Source organism: Gopherus evgoodei, chromosome 8 (genome assembly GCF_007399415.2).
Source record: "Gopherus evgoodei ecotype Sinaloan lineage chromosome 8, rGopEvg1_v1.p, whole genome shotgun sequence".
Taxonomy (NCBI): Eukaryota; Metazoa; Chordata; order Testudines; family Testudinidae; genus Gopherus; species Gopherus evgoodei.
Window position 1 is genome coordinate 78,056,325 of NC_044329.1, and position 22,743 is coordinate 78,079,067.

Here is a 22,743-nt window from a genome sequence, read left to right on the forward strand (position 1 = left end):
ATGTATGTAATTGAGATTAACACTAATATATTTTGTCATAACGTGAGATTTACCTTCCTGAATAGGCTTACTATGATCTTCCAGCGAATTCCTCTTTAATATTATCAGATTTCAATTGGTTCATAATATAAATGTATAGAGGAGATATGAAACTATCTTCTGATTTGAGTAAACTTCCAGATCAGTAATACAAATCTGTAATGCTTGCTAGGCCTTGTTTTTGTAGTCCCCAAACTGAAGGAAGAAATGAATGTGTAAAGTTGTCCATAAATGACAAATATCAGAGCTGTAGATGTTGGCACATGCTGCTCTAGGCACTTGCTGCTGCCATTCTCCAGCTGGCTCCAGACCCAGCCCAGACAGGAAGAGACATCACTAGAGTGACCTGCATAATCATTCTAGCTCTCGCTACACTGTCAGTGCTTTCTACTCTTAACCTTTGACAAACCTTCCAGCAGTCCCAGGTTTTATAGGACTGCCCACAAAAGCTCCTGTCCTGTTTGAAGGCCTGGCTGACCTCGGCTCCCCATTCTGGGCATTGAGACCTGGCCCTGGCAAATGGGTGCAGTGCCACTCAGATTTGGGCTGGCCCCTTGTCAAGGGACTGACAGTCCAAATTTAAGTTAGCAGCACTATGGCTCCATGCACCAGGGTCCAGGGAGCGATGCCCAGAGTGAGAAGCTGAGCCCAGCCATCCATGAGGCACAGGAGTCACTGCTATGGGTACTAGTGGCTTGTGTCCCTCACGGATGGCTGTGGGCAGGCTTGCTCTGCAACTCTTTCTCCCCCCACCCTCCAGGCTTGCCCCCCCCCCCCCCCGGAAATCTTGGGAGGTATGCTTGGATACAACTTTCTGTCTAGTCCTGGGATCATCCTGTCCCCCAGGATGCTACTGTAAAGATAGCTAGGGCTGCTGTCACTAGGCCCTGCCTGCGTGACATGGAGAATGCTCTGAAGTGTAAGTAAAAATCCCACCTGCTTTTCTTCCTCTGTCAAGAGCCAAGTGGAGGATTCTCTGTGTTGACATCTCGTGTGTCTTTATATAACTTTTTCATTGCTCTAGGTATTTTCTCTTGTTCTCTACTTATCTTTTGTAGTCATGCCCAACATATTTCTTCCCCTCCCCTCTGGCATAGATACTTGCTGCTATGTCAGTTAAGAATGCTGTTTGGCTTATCTGTATCATTCTCATACATGGAGGTAAAGCCTCTTATGGTTATTTTCTTCTTGCCAAGTAGCTCCTCCTGCTTGTGGTTTAGAAGTACTGCAAACGCTAGAACCCTAGTCTTCCGTCTCTTCATGGTGCAAGCATGTAGGGCTCTCCCTGAGATGAAGGTTCATGTGAAGTCATAACTCCTATGGTTCTGTACTTGCGTCAGCACTGTGGGAGCAAATGACCCGAATTTCTAATACAAAAAACAAGCAGAAGAGTAAGCTTTAAAAACATTCACCTCATCCCCTGGCTCAAAAATCCTTTTTTTTTGTTTTTGTTTTTTATTGGTAATCATAGCATTGGTACAAACTCCATTTGACTTTCTTTGCAGATCATCTTTAAAGCCCTGGCTTAGTCCATGTAATTAGTACGCTCACACCAGAAATAGACTTGATAACTAGTGTTCAGTTTTGTGCTAATTAAACAGAACATATGCTGTTAGTTCATTTGGAAACTAAATGGGCAGTTTTTGTCAGCATTTGAGAGTAATAGAGCTACTACACAATGTTTCAGTGAAACACATTTGTAAATTGTGTAATAGTAGTGCTGCAGATTTGTCATGCTATTTTTTAATACAAATAGCAGAGTAGTCATGCTAAACTTAGTAAAAGTCATATTTTAGGGGGAAATGGTGTGTAAAGTCAGAGTATGAAACAGCTATACCCTTTAAATACAATAAATATAAATCTAATTGCCTCCTCACTCCACTGAGGGAGGCACTGACCACCTGCAGCAGCATCCTCCATTCTCGCACTACAACCCTAATCCCAACTTGGTCAAACCTAAGTGTAATGCCTGGTGTGAACAGCCCCACATGACAGGAGCCACGTCTGCAAGCTGAGTGCAGGGTTGTTGACTTTCTCTCCATCCCTCCCACCCCAGTGGGGCTTCCCTTCCTCACTGGGCTGGTGACTTACCTTGAACCTTCCTGTTTCCCACCATTTGGGAAACTCTGCTTTATTAAAACCACAGACAGAAAAGTTGTGGTCAAACAGAAAAATTACAGTATCCATGATGCTTTTATCCCCGTGACAAACCAGCACCTTAGTAATGGGTTTATGGAAGTATTACTATCAACATGCTTTAAATAAAATGGGCAGAGTATAACAGTGCAGTTGCATCATCCAGTCTTTTTTCAGCGGTGAGCCCAGCTAGGTCCAATAGCATGGCTATAGCTTTTTATGTGCACATGAAGAATTGGCATGCAGCTGTAGCTCATTTAGAAAATTTAAGGTCAGGTCTATACTGTGAACTTATGTCAGTATAATTGTGTCATTCCAGGGTGTGAAAAATCCACACCCTTGAGTGATGTGGTTATATTGACCTAGCCACTGTGTAGTCAATGGGAGAGCTTCTCCTGTCAACACAGCTATCACCCCTTGTGGAGGTGGATTAACTACGCTGACAGGAAAAGCTCTCCTATTGGCATTGTAGCATCTTCACTAAAGTGCCACAGCAGCGCAGTTGCACCAGTGTGCTGTATATTAAGACAAGCCCTAAGTAGGGACTTGGCTGATGGAATGAGAGATCTTTACACAGGGAAAATGGGTGTGCTGCACAGTGATTTTGCTGTTATAGTATGTAACATTCTTTGCCTTAAGCTGGAAAGGAACCAAAGTTCTAGCATGTTTCTAGTTTGAATGCATCACACTTCTTGAAGAGCTGTTTCAGAAGAGATTTAAAAACCCAAGGTTCTGATTATTTTGGGGGATTTAAAATTTAATGGAACTTTTTGCACATTTTGGGAGGATCTGCTTTGGTGACCTGATTAAATTCTAACATGTAGCTACTTTCTTACTAAATTTCCCTCTTCCTTTTAATAAAATACTGTATTTGTCACTTGCTGGCTATCAAAAGGCTTCAGTGAAAAATGTTTTAATGTTGGTTTTAGTCATTCACTGTTCTCCTCATGTGCCTGGGGATTTAAATATGAGTGGTTATGTGAACAGTGCTCTTTCAAATAGTGCTTGCAATTTTATTCCTCCCTGCCCCTTCCCGCCCCCCCCGAAGAATTTGCACTTGTATAAAAATGATCTCACTTTGCCTGAAGTATAATATTTGCTGAATGCAAAGTCCCTTTGTCGTGCTCAGCTCTTTTGAGCCACTTTGCCAGATTACTGGAGGGCTGAGGGACCTTCTTGAGATTGCCTTTCCCACCAGTGTTCAAGGATCCACTTTCTGCAACTCCATTGTGAAGGGGAAAGAATCTGCCCTATGGAAAAATTTGCTAAAGTTAAAAGCATGAAAGTTATAGACTTTCTGTAAAAGTACTTTGAGCCCATAGGTTATCTTTCTTTATTATTTGCTTTCTGTGGGTTAGGAATCACACTGCAGTACTCTCTAGCACAGATATAATTCTCTGTTATACTCTGTGGAATGGCTCAAAACCACCTGCATCACTTACTATTAAATTCTGTAGGAGTCTTCCACGAGAGTGGTATTAACGTGTGTACTTATCCTGGGGCAGCTGGCATATCACTCCTCATACCCTCCCCAGAGGCCAAGTGCAGAACTACAGTTATCACTGCCTCAGTTTCCCCAATGAGACATGTATGGAGCGAAGTGTGCCCCTTCAGTCTAATTTATTCATCCAAAGGCCAATCAGACATGCAAGCAAGCCTTCACCCCAGCATCCTTAATGGGGGGCAGAGTTAATCTTAATCTTAATTCCATCTAAATCCACTCATCTCCCCCATCCAGACTCCTTATCATTAAGGTGCTCTCTACCCAGCCCCCCACCCTCCCTAGAGGGACTCCTGCCATCACCAGGGGAAGGATTCCTTCTCAGGACTCTCTCAGAGCTCAAACTGCTGCAGCTTTTCTCTAGAGTGGCATGTAGTTCCTCTGTTTAGTCAAGTCCTTCTCCTTAGGAACGTGGCACTCTTAGTGTGCTCCCCTTTCAGAACGTCTCCAGTTTAGGAGTAGTTACCTAGGTCCCCTTTACTGGTGAGCTCGCTAACTAGCTTTCCTGAGAATTCCTTCTCTGCTAGAGTTTCCTTCCTGTCTTCTGGAACTCTGTCTGAAGCCTCATCATCCTTTATTGGACCTTGTGGAGGTTCCTTAGCTAATTAATTGCTGCCCAGCCAAGTAGGCAATTAACTACTTGCAGGTGGATCTGGGTTGGCTTGTTCTCCTTAGCAGAGCCTATCACAGGTAGACTGGCAGCCTCGCCCCCTCAGGAGCCAGCTATTCTGTGACAGGCATGTCTACAACATGTATGCTTTGTGTGCAGCATGTGCTTTGTGCCAGCTGTTGAAGCAGAAGGTGATTTTAGAGGAAGTAGGCACCTATCTTCATCTAAGCTCTCAATCACAGGAGTCTTTGCACAGCCTGTTCAGTGGTCATGCAGTAGATGGACTCTCCTCTTCCACATCCCAATTTCTTAATTCCTTGCAGTGTCTCACCACCAGTCTCAGCTCCGTGGGTTGCTCTAATCTAAACTAGTCTGGGCAGTTGAGGATGAGAGTTCTAAAACTGCTGGCTCAGACATCCAGCAGGCTGTTCCATAGTCAGAAAAGCAGAGTAGGGCAGGCCAAATGTCTGTATCAGCTTCTCTTGACATTGCAACTGCAGCAGTGGATCCTTTCACTTGCTGGGGGAGGCTGTCTCTTGAGCCACTTTCCCAAACAGACTGCAGCGGACCAGACACCTGAGAAGTTCCTTCAGTGGTGAAGCCCTTTTTATGAAGAATTTTCCCACTTGTGATACAGTTTAAAAGAACATAAGCAATCCTGAATTTAAGCCTCTGATCAAACAATGCAATGCATAGAACTGTTGAGATATTTCCAGTTTGCCTCCCCCATTGAGGTAAGTGGACAACTTGCAAACATGTCCTCTCTCTCTCTCCCCCTAGTTAGTCTGATGCAAACAAGTTATAAATTTGGAGCCAAATTCACTGCACTGACTGCTGTGGAGATGTGCTTCCTTATCCACAAGTGAATTTGAACCTTAGTTCTTCATACCAGCTTAAAAAACAAAGCAAAACATCTTATTGCAAAGTTCTGGTGAGTTTCATTTGTAGCTGGTGTCTAGAAAGGCGTGGATTGCAGCTGTTGCACAGCCAATGTATGTTTGCTTATACACATGACAAAGAGGTACAGCGAGATGTTAAGGACTGGGGGATTATTGGTAGAATTCAAAAGATAAAATCAGCCCTAAAATGGTGGTAGAGAACTGTTCACAATTGAATAATTTAAGATTAATCGCATCAGAATAAGCTCTTGTAGCAACTTCTGCTCTTTTTAAACAGGACACTTTGTCTCAGTTAAATCATGTTAATAATAGAAATATGTCAGGATCTCAACTCATTGAATATGGAAGTTCAGTTTGCTTTTAGTTAAGCGGTTTTTCCTATGTCGGTCAATATACCAAGATAAAACTACCAATATTAACTGTAATATAAGATTAGACCTTCCATTAGCTACATTGTGCTTTTGTCCTAAGGACCTCTAGCAAATGATATTGCAACACTGTTCCATACTGTTCTTAAACATTTATGAAAAAATTTATATTCCTCAAATGCATTTAGTTATGCATCTCAAAGCAGATGTACAGCGTGCAGTGAGCATGTGTTCTGTTAAGAAACAAAGTAAAAAGAGCTCAAATAAGCCAGAACTCATGCATCCATCCTAAATCAAAAGCTTAGGAAAAAACTGTTTTCCATCAGCTGCTAAAAGGAACAAACTGGCAGTGGGAAACAGCTATGTTGTGAAATTCCATCATGATAACGTACGCATATGTCTCTCTGCAGACATATACTGTTGTGTTGACAATTGTCAGCTGGTCACAATTATCCTAGTGTTCCCTAATTAACATGTACTAAGGCAGGTGCAGACAAGGTCTCTTTCAGATCAGCTAGGAAGCAAATTCCAGTGTTGAGGGCACTCTCAGAAAATGCCATGTCCTAGTGCTGAATCTACAAACTGTTGCCTTGAAAATCTCATACAATTACCACTCCTGCTCAGAATTAAATAGGAAGCTGGTGCCAGATGATTAGGTCTAAAAGGCTCCTTATGGCTATTACAGTAACTCCTCACTTAACATTGTAGTTATGTTCCTGAAAAATGCGACTTTAAGCGAAATGATTTTAAGCTAATCCAATTTCCCCATAAGAACTCATGTAAATAAGGAGGCTAGGTTCCAGGGAAAAATTTTTCACCAGACAAGACTATGTATAGATATAGATATATAAAATACACACACACACACAGAGTATAAGTTTTTTAAACAAACAATTTAATACTGGTACACAGTGATGATGATTGTGAAGTTTGGTTGAGGTGGAGGAGTCATAGGGTGGGATATTTCCCTAACTGCTAAATGATGAACTAGCTGTTGGCTGAGCCCTCAAGGGTTAACTCTGTCACTCTATAAGGTAGTGGTAATGGAGGGAGATATGGCATTTCCCTTTAGGTATACTGCCTTGTTAATTAGATCAGCTTGCTGAGACGGCAGCTGCTGCAAGCTCCCTCTGTCCTGAGCCCTGATGTGTCCCCCCTGCTCTGTGGAAGATGGGGTAAGCGGGGTGCAGGAGCAGGGGGGAGGGGACACCCTGACATTAACCCCTCTCTTCCTTCCCTCCCCCCCGCACAGCAAGCAGGAATCTCGGGGAGCAGCTCCAAGGCAGAGAGCAGGAGCAGCAGATGGCAGTGGTGGGAGGGACAGCTGCAACTGCTAGCCTGCTGGGCAGCTGCTGCACAGGGAACATAGGGGAACTGGGAGCTGATAGGGGGGCTGCTGGTCCACCCTGGTTCCAAGCCCCCACCAGCTAGCTGCAACGGGCTGCTCTTCCTGCAAGCAGTATACAAAGCAGGCAGCTGCCACACCGACGTTAGAAGGGAGCATTACCCAACTTTAAACGAGCATGTTCCCTAACTGATCAGCAACGTAACAACGTTAACGGAGACGACTTTAAGTGAGGAGTTACTGTACTACCAGTCAGACCAACAACCACATTGCACATGCACTACTAGCTAAAGCAGGGGTGGGCAAACTACGGCCTGGGGGCCACATCCAGCCCTTCAGACTTATTAATCTGGGCCTCGAGCTCCCGCCAGGGAGCAGGGTTGTGGGCTTGCCCTGCTCCATGCTGCTGCTTCCGGGAGCCACGGCACACATGTCCCCCTTCCAGCTCCTATGTGTAGGGGCAGCCCGGGGGCTCTGCACACTGCCCAAGCGCCACCCCTGCCAATGGAGAGCTGCATGGATGGCGACTGCAGACAGGGCAGCACGCAGAGATACCTGGCTGCGCCTCCATGTAGGAGCCAAAGAGGGGACATGCCACTGCTTCTGGGAGCTGCTTGAGGTAAGCACTGCTCAGATCCTGCTCCTGACCCCCTCTTGCGCCCCAGCCCCCTGCCCTAGCCCTGATCCCCCTCAGTCCCAGCCTAGAGCACTCTCCTGCACCCCCAGCTCTCATCCCCAGAGCCTGCACGCCCATCTGGAGTCCTCACCCCCTCCTGCACTCCAACCCACAATTTCGTGAGCATTCATGGCCCGCCATAGAATTTCCATACCCAGATGTGGCCCTTCAGCCAAAAAGTTTGCCCACCCCTGAGCTTTAGCTTCTGAGGGGTCTTCCAACCCTCCTGAGGTCCCTTACAACCCTGATATTCTGTGATTCAAGAGTAGCCAAAGGTAGAATGCATAGTGTTGTTGCATCTCTTTTGCTTTAATGTATAACTTGATTGCATTTTTTTTACTGACTTCAAGAAAGTATGCTTGCTTAAAACCCCCACTCTGCAAATTTATAAATTGTAGCCAAGAATCAATTATGGATGGAAACTGTATCATTTTACTACCTATGAAAGGAATGGTGACTATAAGCTAGTATTTGGAATTCATGGCGTTTTGATGTTTGTTTTGTCAATCAAGTCCTACATTCGGAGAAGCGATTAAACTGAAAGTTCATTGAACAGAAGAACTAAAACTACAAGGCTTCAAGTAATTGAAAAAAATGTTTTTCTTTTAGAAGGCTATTAAAAGACCTTGGAATACAAAAGCCAGTGTACCCCCCGAGTCATCCAGTTAAGGAGATAAAACAAAATTGTTTGAACTTGTCATATAGATAGTAAGTAACTGAATCATTTGGCAACAGAGGGAGGCTAGGATTGTAGACATCTTGTTGAGAAAAAGGAGTAGTGCTGTTAGGTCTGTTCACTTGGGTATGGTAGAATTAGCCTTTGAAGAGAAGAATATCACTCACAAAGTTTGCCAGTATAGCTATACCAGGAAATCCTCCTAGCATGGACACAGACTGGCAAAAGGACTGTTGCTGGTATAACTGTGTCTGCTTTAAGGATCTTGCCAGCCATAGCTATATCGGCAAAAAATCACACCTAACTGACATAGCTATACTCGCAAAACTTTTTTAAGTGGAGACCATAATTTGACTATCTCCTCATTCAAAAGAGCAGATTGAAAGTCTCTCTTGGCTTTAGAGAAGCATGGGTAACTATCTCCAGGAATATCTCTGGAATTCTTATTTCTAAAAATATTCATAATCATAGTGTTCCAAACAATCTGTTTTGTGTTAGGCATTTTATTTGGATTAAGCTTCTGGTTTCTTTGACTTTTAAGATACAGACTCTGAAATCTGTTTTACAATGTCCTGATATTGTTAGTCAAGCTGACTGTCAGTACATATCCCTTTTGTTCTTTTAAGAATACAGCTCACCTTTAATATATTACACGTATTGCCTTTCAGGCACTAGATGGCAGGTATGTTATCTTTACAGTGTGACTTCAAAAAATTAACATTTTCCCTTGCAAATGCTTTTAAGTTACATGCTCACTTTGAATCTTGCACCACTTTAGATAGATGCCATTTCCAGACAGGGAAATATTACTACAGTCCATTGTTGTCAGTTGCTATTGTGTGCAGTCAGGATGTCCTGGGGAAAGAGTGTGCATGTTTAAAGTAGATGTTAAGTACATCAGGAATGCACTAATAAGAGACATGAAGAAAGCTGTCTATATCCAACTTTATTGGTAGGAATTTTTGGGAATCTTATTAGATGAGAGGTGGGAGTCCTGAAACTTGTTTTGTCATATAATTTTTGTTACCCTGCTTAATGTGATGGAATCTGAAAGGGAAAGTTTTCTCCATCACTGAAAATGAAGGCCTAACAAGACAAGCATAAATCTTCCTGGAACAGGAAAGCTGATTCTTAGTGCTGACTGCCTTTCTTTAGGGTGAGGTTGCATGTTAAATGTTTCACTAGTACAGTGAGAGAAGCGCTGCTTCTCTGAAGATATTTTGGTTAAGGATTTATTAAATATTTTCGTGGTAAGTCCTTTGTGTTTGTATTTGTGTTTCAAATAGGCAGGATTTTGTGCTTGCATTTTAATGTTTTTTTCCAATCATGGATGGCTGGTAATTCATAAATCCTTGAGTTAAATGTTGTTGCTTAATGATTAAGTTTGGAAGACTTTATTTATAGACTTCGATTATTTCTGCAAAGTTGTACGTTTTCTTCTGTTGATTTTTACAAATCCACTCAAAACTTGTAATCTAACGTTTACTCTGTGGAACTTTATAGCGCGTGTTTCTTTTTCTTCAGAAGTACCAGAGGCATAATTTTCATGTTAATCACACAATATAAAATGGAAAGGGAGAGAGAAACCTTGATCTTAACAGGGAACAACGACTACAGTAGTAACTGCTGGTATTTTTGTCATGTGACTACTATTAAACTATTGTTGCCGTTTCATTACAGTATGTTCTTCATATGCCAAAGAATTGTTATACAGCACAAGACTGCTTAATGTCAGGCAAGCTTGCTATAAAACCACTTTAAAAAAATATTTTGGCAAATCAGTTGGCATGCTGAGTACATGCAAGGAAGGAGGAATGAATTTAATTTGCTAGTGAAAACGTTTCCTTTCACAAAGGAAGTCTGAGAGTATCTTATTTACTTACTGTATTTTCTTTGTTTTGGTGACCCATTAGGGTTTAAGCATCTGGCAGGAAGCCTTGATAAAGTTTAGACTGAAGCCTTAAAAAGCATAAGCTTATTAGGAAAATTCTGTACAATGAATTAAATTTTCACTTAGTGTTTGAGTTACTGATTCTGGAAATAGATACAGTGCGTTCTTTATTTCCATATTTCATTTTTTGTATGTTTTGAAGCACTACAGATACAAATAGGCTGAATTATTTGTGTTGGGTTAATATTGTCATGAATGTTGCAAAAGGTGTGTGTAAACTTTATGGCATCCGGGTAAACCAGAATTTCACATTGTCCAACTAAGCCTTCAGGAATAGATATTAATCTAAATTCAATTGGCTTGGGCCAGACACTAAGATTGTCCACCCCGGGTTCAGGGCAGAGAGAAAACTACTCTTTGCCTTCTTGCTGAGGGTTTAATTTGGGAGTAGGATAGAAAAATCCTGCTTTCCCCCTCGTGTCTCTGCCACCACTTGCTTTTGATTACGCCTGTTCACTCCTACCCCCGAGGTATTAACACAAGCTGCCAAAATAAATACATTTTCCCTTCTCGTTGTTTGTATTACAGTAGCACCTTGAGGCTCTAGTCAGGGTCAGTTGCTCTAATACTACAATGTTAAATACTAAGAGTGTGAAGAGTGTCCTTATCCTTTTCCTATTTTGAAATCACATGTGATGGTGATAGAGAGATTCTTTCTCTATTCTCCACAGCCCCAAACTTGCACAGTGGAACAGAACAACTGTTACTAAGGGCTGGTCCAAACTAGGGGGGGGAAATTGATCTTAGATACGCAACTTCAGCTACGTGAATAACGTAGCTGAAGTCGAATATCTAAGATTGGATTACTCACCCATCCAGATGGCGCGGGATCGATGTTTGCGGCTCTCCGTGTCGATTCCGGAACTCCGTTGGGGTTGATGGAGTTCCGGAATCGATATAAGCGCGCTCGGGGATCGATATATCGCGTCTAGATTAGACGCGATATATCGATCCCCGAGCAATCGATTTTAACCCACCGATATGGCGGGTAGTCTGGACGTGGCCTAAGCTGGGTCACCAGATTGCGGGACTAATGGCAAATGAAGGTTTCTGCCAAGGAAACAACCTATGGTATTTCCCTGGACATCTCATCTAGGTACAGGTTTTCTGTTTTCAGATATGAAATGGAATATATTTGTATGGTTTTGTTTTGGTAAACTGTTTTTGGACTTCCTTGACCAGCCTGAAAGAGAGAGAAGCAGTTTCCTATATCAATATTTAAATCATTTATGAGGTGTGTGTTGCCACTGCCTTGTAGGTGATTGAATCACTCCTGTGAGTGGCCATCCTTCCTCCTTTGCTCTGACTTCCTCTCTCCTCTCCCTCCCCCAAAGAGCTTCCACACAGACTTTAACTGAGAATAGGAAAATATAGGGAATTGAGGGATGGTAACCTTATTCCCAGTTGGGAAGTTTTCTGGGTTATTGTGCTTATCTGTTTGCTCTGAACCTGAGTTACATTTATTAGTTTGCTCCAAATGTTCCATAAACAATTCTAGAAATATACTTTCATGAAGTTTAGGGTTACCTTTCTCTGTAGATGTTTTTTCCACAAGATTGTTCTGTGAGTTTTCCTGTATGATTTGTAAAAATGAACAATTTTTCTTATTTGGTTTCTGTTTGTTTCCTAAGCTGTGAACTTTAAAGAAGTGAATGAAGAAAACAAGAGAGAACTCTTCAGTGAAATATTTTCATCTATTGACACATTGGCATTCACCTTTGGAAACGTGTAAGTGATATAGGTTGGAATTTAAAAGGAATAATACTGAACAGAATTAATATAGGCTAATAGTAAATATTCATTTTGTCTTCTACATAAAATTTGGTTGAGATATGAACTTAAGTAAACCACACCCTGAGCAGTCTTAGGATTTTGTTGCTCTTGTAGATAGATTGAAAATGCTAAAAGAAAATAGATTTTTTTGAACATACTGTTTTGCAGAGCTTTTAAAAAAAATAGATAGGTGCATATTAAAGAATCCATCTAACTTTCTATTTGGAGGGACTTGTAGAAATTCGGTTCAGAAATAACAAACAAATGAAACAGTTTTTTTCTGTTTTTGTGGCAGTGTTTCAGACTTCCTTATGGGAGATGTAGACAATGGTTCTTCACTGGGACTTCCTGTATCTCGTAGAAGTCGGGTAGGCTGAACGCATTCATTTGGGAGTATGGAATCATATTTGTAAAGGAAATTTTCATAGTCTTTTCATCTTATTTTGAATATCCTTGTTTCTGGATGAATTTGTTTATGATTTTCTAAAAGATAAAACTAGTTAAAATGTGAATGCCATTTTATAGTGTCATTAAGTCTTCCCTGTATAAAATATTTTCATGTTTTTAATACCAGTGATGTTTCACTTTTGCCAGTCTTGCTTAGATTATTTCATGTTTAAAATAAGTTTATCCAGCAGAACAATTACATTGCTTGATTCCAGTAAAGTGTTAATTTTTTTTTAAAGTTTGTTCTGTTTGTTAAAAGTAAGCATTTTGGACCTAGAAACAGAGCCCAAGTTTAATTATCCGTGAATAAATATATAAAATATAGTACATTATCAGTGCTGTGCAGGCTGGGAAAAAACCAAGAACTTGGTAAGCCATGCCCGGTGTATATTGTATGCAAGAAAATATAGTTAAGAATCAGTGTCTGTGATGATCCAGACTGTTAGAGTATCAAGAACGAAAGCTGAAATTCAAGCCCAGATCTTGGAGTGCATGATTTTAAGCGCTGTTTCTGCTACTAGAAAACATCTTTAAGATGTAATTCTGTAGCATTGTTATGGTCAAGTCTTGTTATGTTAAGTTTTCTTGCCTGTACTGTTAAACATTTTATTTATTTATTTATTTATTTATTTATTTATTACTTTTAGAGATCTATGGTCATAGCAAGGCTAATACACTGTTTTCCATGGCCTTGTCTACACTAGGTTAAGTGCGGTTGGTTGGTTTGTTGAATTTCAGAAGCCCTCATGTGGACAGGCTTCCAGCAACTGGAACAGTTTTCAGCATTATGCAGTTTAGACTTGTTCCCAGTAGAGTTAGCTGAAACAGCCAGTGGGCCATCTACATAAAGGGGCTCCCAAAGTTAACACTTGTTCATCTGCAACAGTGGGGAAAACTTCAAAAATGTTGCTGGTGTTTAATCAGGGACTTAGAGAAGTGTGTGTTAATTCTGGATTCAGAAGTAATTATTACTTATTTTTCTGTCCATGCAGGCAAGGAAAGTATTTTTATGGCATACTTTGGCCTTGGCAGTTTTACACAAATTTGCTTAATTGTGGTTTTTTGGAAGTGCATAAGGCATCCTAAAGAGTAAATCATGAATGTCATGTAGCTAAATGATGAGAAGAATGAGAAAATATGAAGTTGGGGTGAAAAGACAGTAAAACCAAACAACAATGGAAGTTCAAAGGAACTGATGAAGAAATTCTGAAATAATTTAGAAAGCAGAGCCTTAAAACTAACTGGCAAACAAGCCCCCTTGGAATCTTAGGAAATCCATGAAGAACTTTCAGTGGTTTCTGCTTGGCAGCTGAATGGACAGTCCGAGGTAGTGTAAGTTAGTGTACTCCTGTCTGCAAAACTGTTAACGAAACTAGTGCTACCAAAACCTGAACCAGGAAGTTATCAAAACAGAAACAGGCTGTGGTGTTAATTTTAATCTCCATTTGAAAAGTTAGAAAAATCAGGAAGAAAAATTGCCTAAACAAGTAAACATATTTTGACAGATAAATTTATTTTCAAACTCTTGTTGCAAATTAAATTATAGAAGTACTTGTGTTTCTTCAGTTAGTCATGTAGTTTAACTTAGTTTCTAGAATGGGTTAATTTTTTTGATGTTTGAAAAACAAAAAGGGGAGAATGTCTTAAACCTGGAGGTGATAGGGAGTCTTAGACCAGGTACCCATAATTTGTGTAGCTCTTATTTAATTTTATATATCTTAATAGATAAAGTTGTAGACAGTAATGAACCAGCTAAGAAGGTTGCCTTGGACAGGATCTTAAAAACGGGAAACTACTGAAGAATAACAAGGTGTAGAGCGAAGAGCCCAATCCCACAAACCCTTCATTATACAAGGCTCACTGAAATCATTTGCTTCGTCAGTGGATCGGATCATAGCAGTAAGGGCGTCTGTAATGAGACTAGTGCAGGAAAAATGTGGAAATGACTTGAAAGTTTTTGCTAAAGGACTTGTAAGAGGAAAAGGGGGAAATGGAATGGAGAAGTTGCAGGATAAGAGTAAATCTGTGGGAAGTTTATATGCTTAGCCTTAATGTACATAATGAATTCTGGTGAGCGGGTGGGGGAAAAGTTTATCTTAGTTCTATCCCTTTCCTGATTCTTGTCCAGAACTCCACTGCTTTGCTGAAAGGTGTGTGTATCTGTGTCGGTGTAGGGTAGGATGTGTGGATTCAGTAAATGTCAACTGCTTTGTTAAACAATTAGAAGACTACTGCTCAAAAGTATTTAAAAGACAAGTAAAAATTCCCTGGCATTTAAATTGTCTCAGGAGCTTAGAAGTTCTTAAGCATAAATAGTTAGCAGCCCAGCTCTGTCTCTTGCTATGTCAATGGTAAATTATGAAAAATTAAAGGCAGGTAGCTCCTCTTGTTTTATTAGTATGCTTTTGGTCCTTGTTTTGACAATTCTGCTCTAACACACTTTTTATTTTATTACATGCAAGTCTTTTGAAAACCTTTCAGTGGAGTCTGTGGGATCACTACATGAACGGGAAGATGTTCAAGATACAGGTAGATGTTTTTACATGAATGAGCATCTTTCTTTACTTTATTTGTACATTCTGTCTTGCTCATGTCCATAACTGTGAAAATATTCTCTAAATAAACTCGCTACTTCAGGGTTTTTTAAATCAGGTATATTAAGATTAAGACTAAAAATGAATTCAGAAATCTAAATTTTGAGAGAGAATCCATATTTGTGCTTATTAACTTTTTGGAGAAAATAGACTAGCACTGAGCTACATTTATATGTAATTGAGACTAGTGTTTTTGGTTATCCTTATTCTTTTTAAGAAAGTTATCCTGACCATACAACTAGACAAGATAAAATACCATGACCCTTTAATTTGTTCTAAAACCCCTGTCAGTCCTATTTAGAGTCAACTAGCATTAAAGAACTACTCTAGATCAGAGCTGCTTTAGTGTTCACAGTTGGCTGATACTGGCTTTGCTGTCGGTGTGTGGTCATGTCTAAAATTCACTTCTTTGCATTTGACATTTTATTTTCAGGACATCTTCGGGCTGAAGAGGTCGATAGCATGCTCCTAAGAAATGACAGCGGAATTGAATCGGCTCTGTCTTATGCTAAAGCTTGGTCAAAATATGCCAAAGATGTAGTCGTATGGATAGAAAAAAAACTTAGCCTGGGTGAGTGGCTCTTTCTGGCATCTAATCAGCTTTGTCACGGTGGAATTAAATCTGTTGTCAGGCTTGTGCTACGGATTGTCAATAATATGATTTCTAAATTAGGAGCTGTTCCACTGAAGTGAATAGGATTGTTACCCATTTCCTGTAATTGAAAGATTGTAACAAAATGAAGATGGTGTGTGTGTCCTTTTTTGTTAAAATAAGAATGCAAACCAAGTTTCATGTTTGGTGCAATTGCTGTTACTGTTAACATTTATTGTGTGAAATCCAATTTTTTCCCCACAGAAGTGGAATGTGCTAAAAACTTAGCAAAAATGGCTGAAACTGCAAAAGCTATTGTTGGACCCCAGGTGAGTGTTCAGTTAATTCTATTTTTTTTAAACTTCTCTTATGTTTAAAGAAAGAAATAAAAAACAAATGGGATATTTAGCCTGGTATCCAATTTAAAAATTAAAGTAACTTCCTTGCTCTCGGAAGTCCGAGTTCTGGGCACTGAAGAGTTAATTTTTGTATAAGTGAATACAAAGGAGATTACATGGTAAATTATCAGCTCAACCCTTCTGAATCTCATTTGAATCTGTGTGGAAATTCTGATGACTGAACATATCTATTGGAAGTATAGAGTGGTCTTTATGTAATTAACTTCAATAAAAGTTCCTTACATTTCTTAAAAAAAGTTACCTTGCATCATGCTTCTATTTTGTGTGCTATTTTTCAGTGTGCTTAGTAACCACAAAACTTAAACTTGTAGAAACCTTCTCTTTTTAAGTATTCTCTTAATGGAAGTGAAATTGTTAGAGAAAATTATAACAATAACCTTCACGTTACAGTTTTAATTCTGGGTTTCACACATGCAAAAACCTGAGGATCTAGTTAAATTCTACTAGGATCTGGAATGACTACATCCTCCTCTTCTACCCTGCAATGTTACTAGTTTCTTTTGTGTTTAATCCTAGGATTACATGCCATTCCAATCTATATTCATAAACGCTTTTCAAAATGATATTGAGAACAGTGAGCTGTGGCAAAAAACAGCAGCCGCTCTCCAGACTAACAAATTTGTGCAGGTAAAATTTTATTTCTCCCGTAATTGTTACAATGCATAGCAGCATACTTTCTAACAAAACATGACTTTATTATTTAGCTTATAAACTTTTTCTTATCTAGCCTCTTGTAGGGAGAAAAAATGAGTTGGATAAACAAAGGAAAGATATCAAGGAACTTTGGCAGCGAGAACAGAAGAAAATGGTTGGTATTTCTGTGTACTGAACACTGTGTCAAACGTTTTCAGAAGTTGCTCAATATGCAGGCCAGAACTTACAAACTTGAGTGCCTAAAGTTAGACATCTAAACCCATATTAAGCCACCCACAGCTTTCGTTGGCTGCAGTTCATAACCTATAGGGTTATGTTGTAGGGTGCAGGCTCCTCAGGTGTTGCTTGTAGTCAGTACTGTAAAATGGAGGCATTTACATAGCAGCCTCTTTTCCAGTAGCATAATTGCATTGTTTGATGCAAAGAGATTCATTCTTTGTTTTTGCACTGTATATTGTATAGCAAGAACTGGAAGCTACTCTAAGAAAAGCAAAGCTACTGTACCTGCAGCGTCAAGAGGAGTATGAAAAGGCAAAATCTTCCACCATTCGAGCTGAGGAAGAACATCTCAGCACAAATAGCAGTCTTGTGAAAGATGTCAGCAAACAGTTGGAGAAAAAACGAAAGCTAGAAGAGGAGGCTCTTCAGAAAGTAAGAGCTCTATTTTCTTATTCCAAAAGTGGTTTTTTGCAATGACAGTGTTCTCGAGTTTTACTTGTGGTTGGACAATGAGGGGTAAGTAAGCCAATGTTTTACTTGTAATTTACCGTAATCCATGCTTTTTTAGATACTGTTGGTGTTTTTTAAATAGGAACCCTCAATTACAAGCTTGCTGATACATTTTTTTTCCTTAGCTTATTTCTGGTACCAAAGCTCTGTGGTCCATAAGCTACCTGCCCCTCCCCCCCCTTATATATATATATATATATATATATATATATATATATATATATATATATATATATATATATATATATATATATATATATATATATATATATATATATGTATGTATATGTGTGTATATGTGTGTATATATAATTTAAAACTTTTTTTTTTTTTTTTAGGCTGAAGAGGCCTGTGAACTCTACAAGGCCAGCATGGCAGAAGTTGAAGAAAAGCGAAATGATCTGGAAAGCTTCAAGAGTGATACCTTAACACAGCTCCGGGAACTTGTTTTTCAGTGTGATCTTACTCTTAAAGCTGTAAGGGGACCCTTTTAAAAACTATTTCTGAACTCAAAAAGAAAGTTAGACTTTAGAAAATAACGTTTAAACAGCTGTTTATAGGAGTGCAGTGTTGATACATTTACCTAAAGGGGTAACAGAGTAAAAGAAAACCAGCTTATGGTGCTGACTACTTAAAAATAATATATGTTTTTCTCATGCTAGTGGCATCCTATTGAAAAGAATAGAAAGATCCCTTAAGATATGTTCTTCATAAACTACTGCTTTGCAAGAATTTTGAACGTAGATGGGATTTTTGTAAACTTCTTTATGAACACCACTGATCATTGCAGAGAGCCTTTGCCCTGGGTTTATTTTGTGCCTGTTGCTCATGAGTACAGCTTTTGTTCAGATTACGTTGGTTTTGTTTGAAGGTTAGAAAAGACATTTTCTTGTTCAAGAGTACAGAATGAAAGCTAGTAACTTTACACAAGTACAGTTCTGAACCCATTAACATTGATGTGCTTGAAGCTGCCATGAACTCAGTTTTGATTGGCTACAGTATATGAAATTCAATAGTCCTGCAAAAGCAAAAAGGTGGTTGTATTTAGAAATGCTGCTTCCATAAGGTTAGAAGCTGTCATGTTAGTATAATCAGTCAGGTATTAGTTTGAGGAAGGATGAAGGAGGGAGCGAAGTTAAGCCCATTGCTTTGTTCTTTTAGATGACGAATCTACTATGCAGACTAACTCACTACTTTTAAACTTTGTTAGAAAAGACCAAATACAGAGGAGGAGATGATATTTCAGCTCACAATGAGGACAACAGCTTTGCTACATAATATTTATATACTTACTCATGGGTCCCATATCTGTTCATATTGTGACTCTTAGTTGTATGGGGTTCCCTCCTTGCTAGTGCAAAGCAGCAATGGTGGTGGAGCACTGAGAGTCCACAAGGCAAGAATCCATCCGCTTTGGAGGAGAGTGGAAGTGCAGCAGTGATTACCGAAACCCCGAGGCTGCAGCAGCAGCCATGAGGGGTTGCTCTGCTCCTATTTCCCGGCCTGTGAGGAGAGGATTCCTCCTTTGATCCCTCTGCAGACCTCCTCAGCCAATATCCTTTTAAATTAGTCTGCATCCTGGGGAGAAATCGTGTCATCTGTTACCTTAAAATATAGGATATAGGCCAGCCTGGATTTGGACCTCCCGATCTTTCACCCTGATAGAGGATTTTGTGCTGTTGATGGGAGGAACAGAAATCTCTGCTAGTCACACCAATCCAAATGGAGAGACACTGGTGCTATGTTCGCCAGTTGGAGATGGGATAGATGTATGGGGAAAGCAGTTTGTGACATTGAGAATAAAGAGGGTACAACTAGTGATTGGAAATCTGTGGAACATAAGAATGGCCATACTGGGTCAGAGCAACAGTATGTCTATCCCAGTACCCTGTCTTTCAGCAGTGACCAGTGCCAGATACTTCAGAAGGAATGAACAGAACAGGGCAATTCTCCAATGATCCTCACCTGTCATCCAGTCCCAGCTTCTGGCAGTCAGAGGTTTAGGGACACTCAGAACACGGGGTTCTCTCTCTGACTAGTCCAGTATTAGAAAATATTTATGATGATAGAGTTGGCTAACTTGTTTGAGTCCTCAATGAAGTGGGTTAATGAATTTTTTTTTCCCCAACAAAGGTTAACTTAGGAGTGGATTTTGTATAAACTGTCTTGTAATTTTTTTAAAATGCCTCCAACTTCTTTATTTCATAACAGGCAACAGTTAACCTGTTCCAAATGCAGCATGCCCAGGTTGTATCTCTTCCAGTTAACTGTCAGACCCTCTGTGAGAACGCCAAGCTTTATGACCCAGGACAGCAATATTTGGAGTTTGTGAAAAGTTTGCCAAAAGAAGACATTCCCATTGAATCAGGTTCTTTTGAAATTCAGAGTTCCGAGGTTGATGGGTGAGAGCTAATATTAATGACACTTGTTTACTTGAAATTAAATGTGAGGAAAATGTTTACGGAAGGATGCATCTAGCAGTGAAACAAAATTCATACAAGAGTAAAATAGAACTTGCCATTTTACCATGAGTTGTGACTTATGCCCCTTTGAATTATCCAGTAACCACGTTAAATTAGACATCAATGCTATAACTAAAATCCCCACCACAGTGTTGTATTTTCCCCTTAATTTATACTAGGGCTAAGTAGAACATAGATAAATTGTTTTTGATTCAATCACTAGAATCAGTATTTCTGGTGTACAGTAGATTCTGCTTATTAGCTACCTCTCGGTTCCCAGCAAAAAGTTGCCATTATCTGGAAATAGCTACTAAGCAGAAGGCAGGTTTGTAGGGCTGCAGCCAGGGAAGGAAGCAGTGGGTCGTGCCTTCTGTGGCTGCAGTCCTGCAGACCTGCCTATGGCCCATGTTTGGTATGTCCCAGCACTTCTTTCCACGGCTGCAGCCCTGCAAACCTACCTGCAGGGCTTCAGCCAAGAAAGTGCGAGGATGTGCAGAATCCGGGCCCCCAGGGCAGGACGCAGTTTGGAGAGTGCAGGCAGAGGTAGTGTGCACCTCCGCCAGTTGGGGGGAGGGATAGCTCGGTGGTCTGAGCATTGGCCTGCTAAGCCCGGGGTTGAGAATTCAATCCTTGAGGGGGCCATTTAGGGCTCTGGGGCAAAAATCTGTCTGAGGATTGGTCCTGTTTTGAGCAGTGGGTTGGACTAGACCTCCTGAGGTCCCTTCAAACTGATATTCTATGATTCTATGGCCCTCAATGCCCTGACATCCAGACTGCAGTCCCTCTCTCTGTTGCTGCCCTGCCTGCAGTCTCCCATCTGAGCCCACAGTGCCAGGACTCTGGCTGGGGTTCCCCCATTGGGGAGGGATGCAGGTGCCCCAGTCTGTTAGCTCCTGTGTGACCGATGGGTCCCCAATTGCAGGAAGGTTTGCTGCAACCAGGGGAGAAAGTGCTGGGATGTGCTGGACCCAAGCCACTGGTGCCCATGGCAGGGTGTAGCCTAGAGAGTGCAAGGGGGGAGGTTCTATTCAGCCCCAGCACTTCCTTTGCTCCCTGCAGCCCCACAAACCTCCCTGTAGCTATGGCCTTTTTTTTCCTCCCTCCCCCCCCCCCCCAAAAAAAAAAAAAGTTGTTAGGAAGTGACATGACTTGCCAATATCCAAATCCTATTAATAATTAAAGTCAATGAGACGGGATTGGTTCCTGACAAAATGTTGCTATTTAAATTAAAGTTGTTAATATCAGCATCACTAATAAATGGAATGTACTGTGTGTTTGTCGAGCCCCTAGCATAATAGTGTCCAGATCTGGTGAATCCTAGATGTTACTGTAATACGAATTGTTAATAATGACATCAAGCTTTTATTGGCATGCGTTGCCTTAATCACAACTGTATTAGAATACCTACCCCAAACAAGTACCATTTTCTGGGTACCATGGGAACTTTTACTGTTTCACCTCAAATTCTGTATATATATTGCGATACTGGAAAGACTACAAAACAGCATCTCAACTGAGCACGTCAATAGGCTAAATGCCTTTCAGGCTTTTAAACTCAGTGTAAAATTGTCATTGTGGCACTTTACAATTTAAGAGCAAAAATAGCAGTTCAGATTTCTGTTTTCACAATTCTACATGAAAGTGTTGTCATTTTGTTTCAAAAGGTTGCTAAATACAGAAAGTTAGTGCTTGAGTCAGACTTGCACAAGCCAAAAGCCAGGAAATTCAAAGTTAAGTCTGAGATTCTTAGTACTTGTCGGTAAATGTCTTGCCTTTCATTAATTTAGACCCATACTCCTGAATTTTCAGAGTTAAAGGGCTTTAGCTATGCAACTACCAAAAAATCAGTAGGAATGGCATTCCAAAACCATTGCATATCCCTCAATTTGCCTCCTAGAGTTTGTGTTTCGTAGCTGATTCTTTTTGCACACCATGCTACTTTTTTTTTTTTTTTTTTTTTTTTTTCACATGGCATTGTGATTCCCCATGCACTTGAAATGGTCACTTTTTATTATTCTTTAGAATTGTATTTACCTAAGACACTGTTGTAACTGCTCTCTTGTAAAGAAGACTTCAAAACAATTCCCTTCTCCTGGGTAGAGGAGAGCTGATTTAAGCACAGGCTTTCCTCAGGCTATAGTTGGCCAATAAGCCATTTTGTCCCTAGTGTGCTTCAGCATTTTAGACTAATTAGATTAACTGCTTTCTTTCCTTGCATCTTGAGAGCTGACTTATCAGAGACTAGAAGCTTTCTGCAGCACTGTGAAGTTTTTTATGTACACTGAAAAATATATTAAATAGTGTAACTATTCTGAGCCTTATTAAAGTCTATATGCTATAAATGCATAATCATGTTCATGCCAATGGCACAAAGATTAAAAATCTAAAATTTAGATTAATTTTAAGTAGCAAATAGCTATGTATTATGGGAGAAATGATATTTAGGCCTTGTCTACACTGCTTTTAGCGACATGGCTGTACCGCGCTCCTGGCAACAAAGTGTTGTGCACACCAACGCTTTTAGAGACAAAGCCTTAGAGGGGAGTACAGGACTGGAAGGCAGGAACTGCTGAGGTTTAATCTCAGATCTACCACTGAATTCCTCTAGTCTTGGACAAGTCTGTTAACTTTTGCTGTAACTTCACAATCTGCAAAATAGGAGTCATAAGCCCCTCATGGAGACATTTCAAAGATTGGTTGTATGAGGAGTACTACTGGTACATGAATACCAAGAGCCAAATTCTGCTCTGTTACATAGGTGGGACTCCCCTGATGTAATTGACAAGCAATATTTGGCCCTAAATATTTGCCATGATACACTCTGAGATTGCCATTGATGTGAACAGTACAAATATTAAGCATTTTAATGCCT

General features: G+C 40.3%; 1 protein-coding gene across 4 annotated transcripts in view; it reads left to right on the top strand.

Annotated features, from left to right (window-relative positions):
* The window catches only part of ARHGAP29 (Rho GTPase activating protein 29), a 76,617-nt gene that overhangs the window by 41,625 nt on the left and 12,249 nt on the right, over window positions 1–22,743 (top strand). For all 4 annotated transcript variants that reach the window (XM_030572608.1, XM_030572611.1, XM_030572609.1 and 1 more), the window contains exons 4-13: window positions 11,833–11,929; window positions 12,270–12,342; window positions 14,884–14,950; window positions 15,449–15,586; window positions 15,872–15,936; window positions 16,543–16,653; window positions 16,754–16,834; window positions 17,143–17,331; window positions 17,748–17,885; window positions 19,621–19,811. In XM_030572608.1, coding sequence (XP_030428468.1) covers window positions 11,833–11,929; window positions 12,270–12,342; window positions 14,884–14,950; window positions 15,449–15,586; window positions 15,872–15,936; window positions 16,543–16,653; window positions 16,754–16,834; window positions 17,143–17,331; window positions 17,748–17,885; window positions 19,621–19,811 — 1,150 coding nt within the window. The remainder of the gene's footprint in view (window positions 1–11,832; window positions 11,930–12,269; window positions 12,343–14,883; window positions 14,951–15,448; window positions 15,587–15,871; window positions 15,937–16,542; window positions 16,654–16,753; window positions 16,835–17,142; window positions 17,332–17,747; window positions 17,886–19,620; window positions 19,812–22,743) is intronic.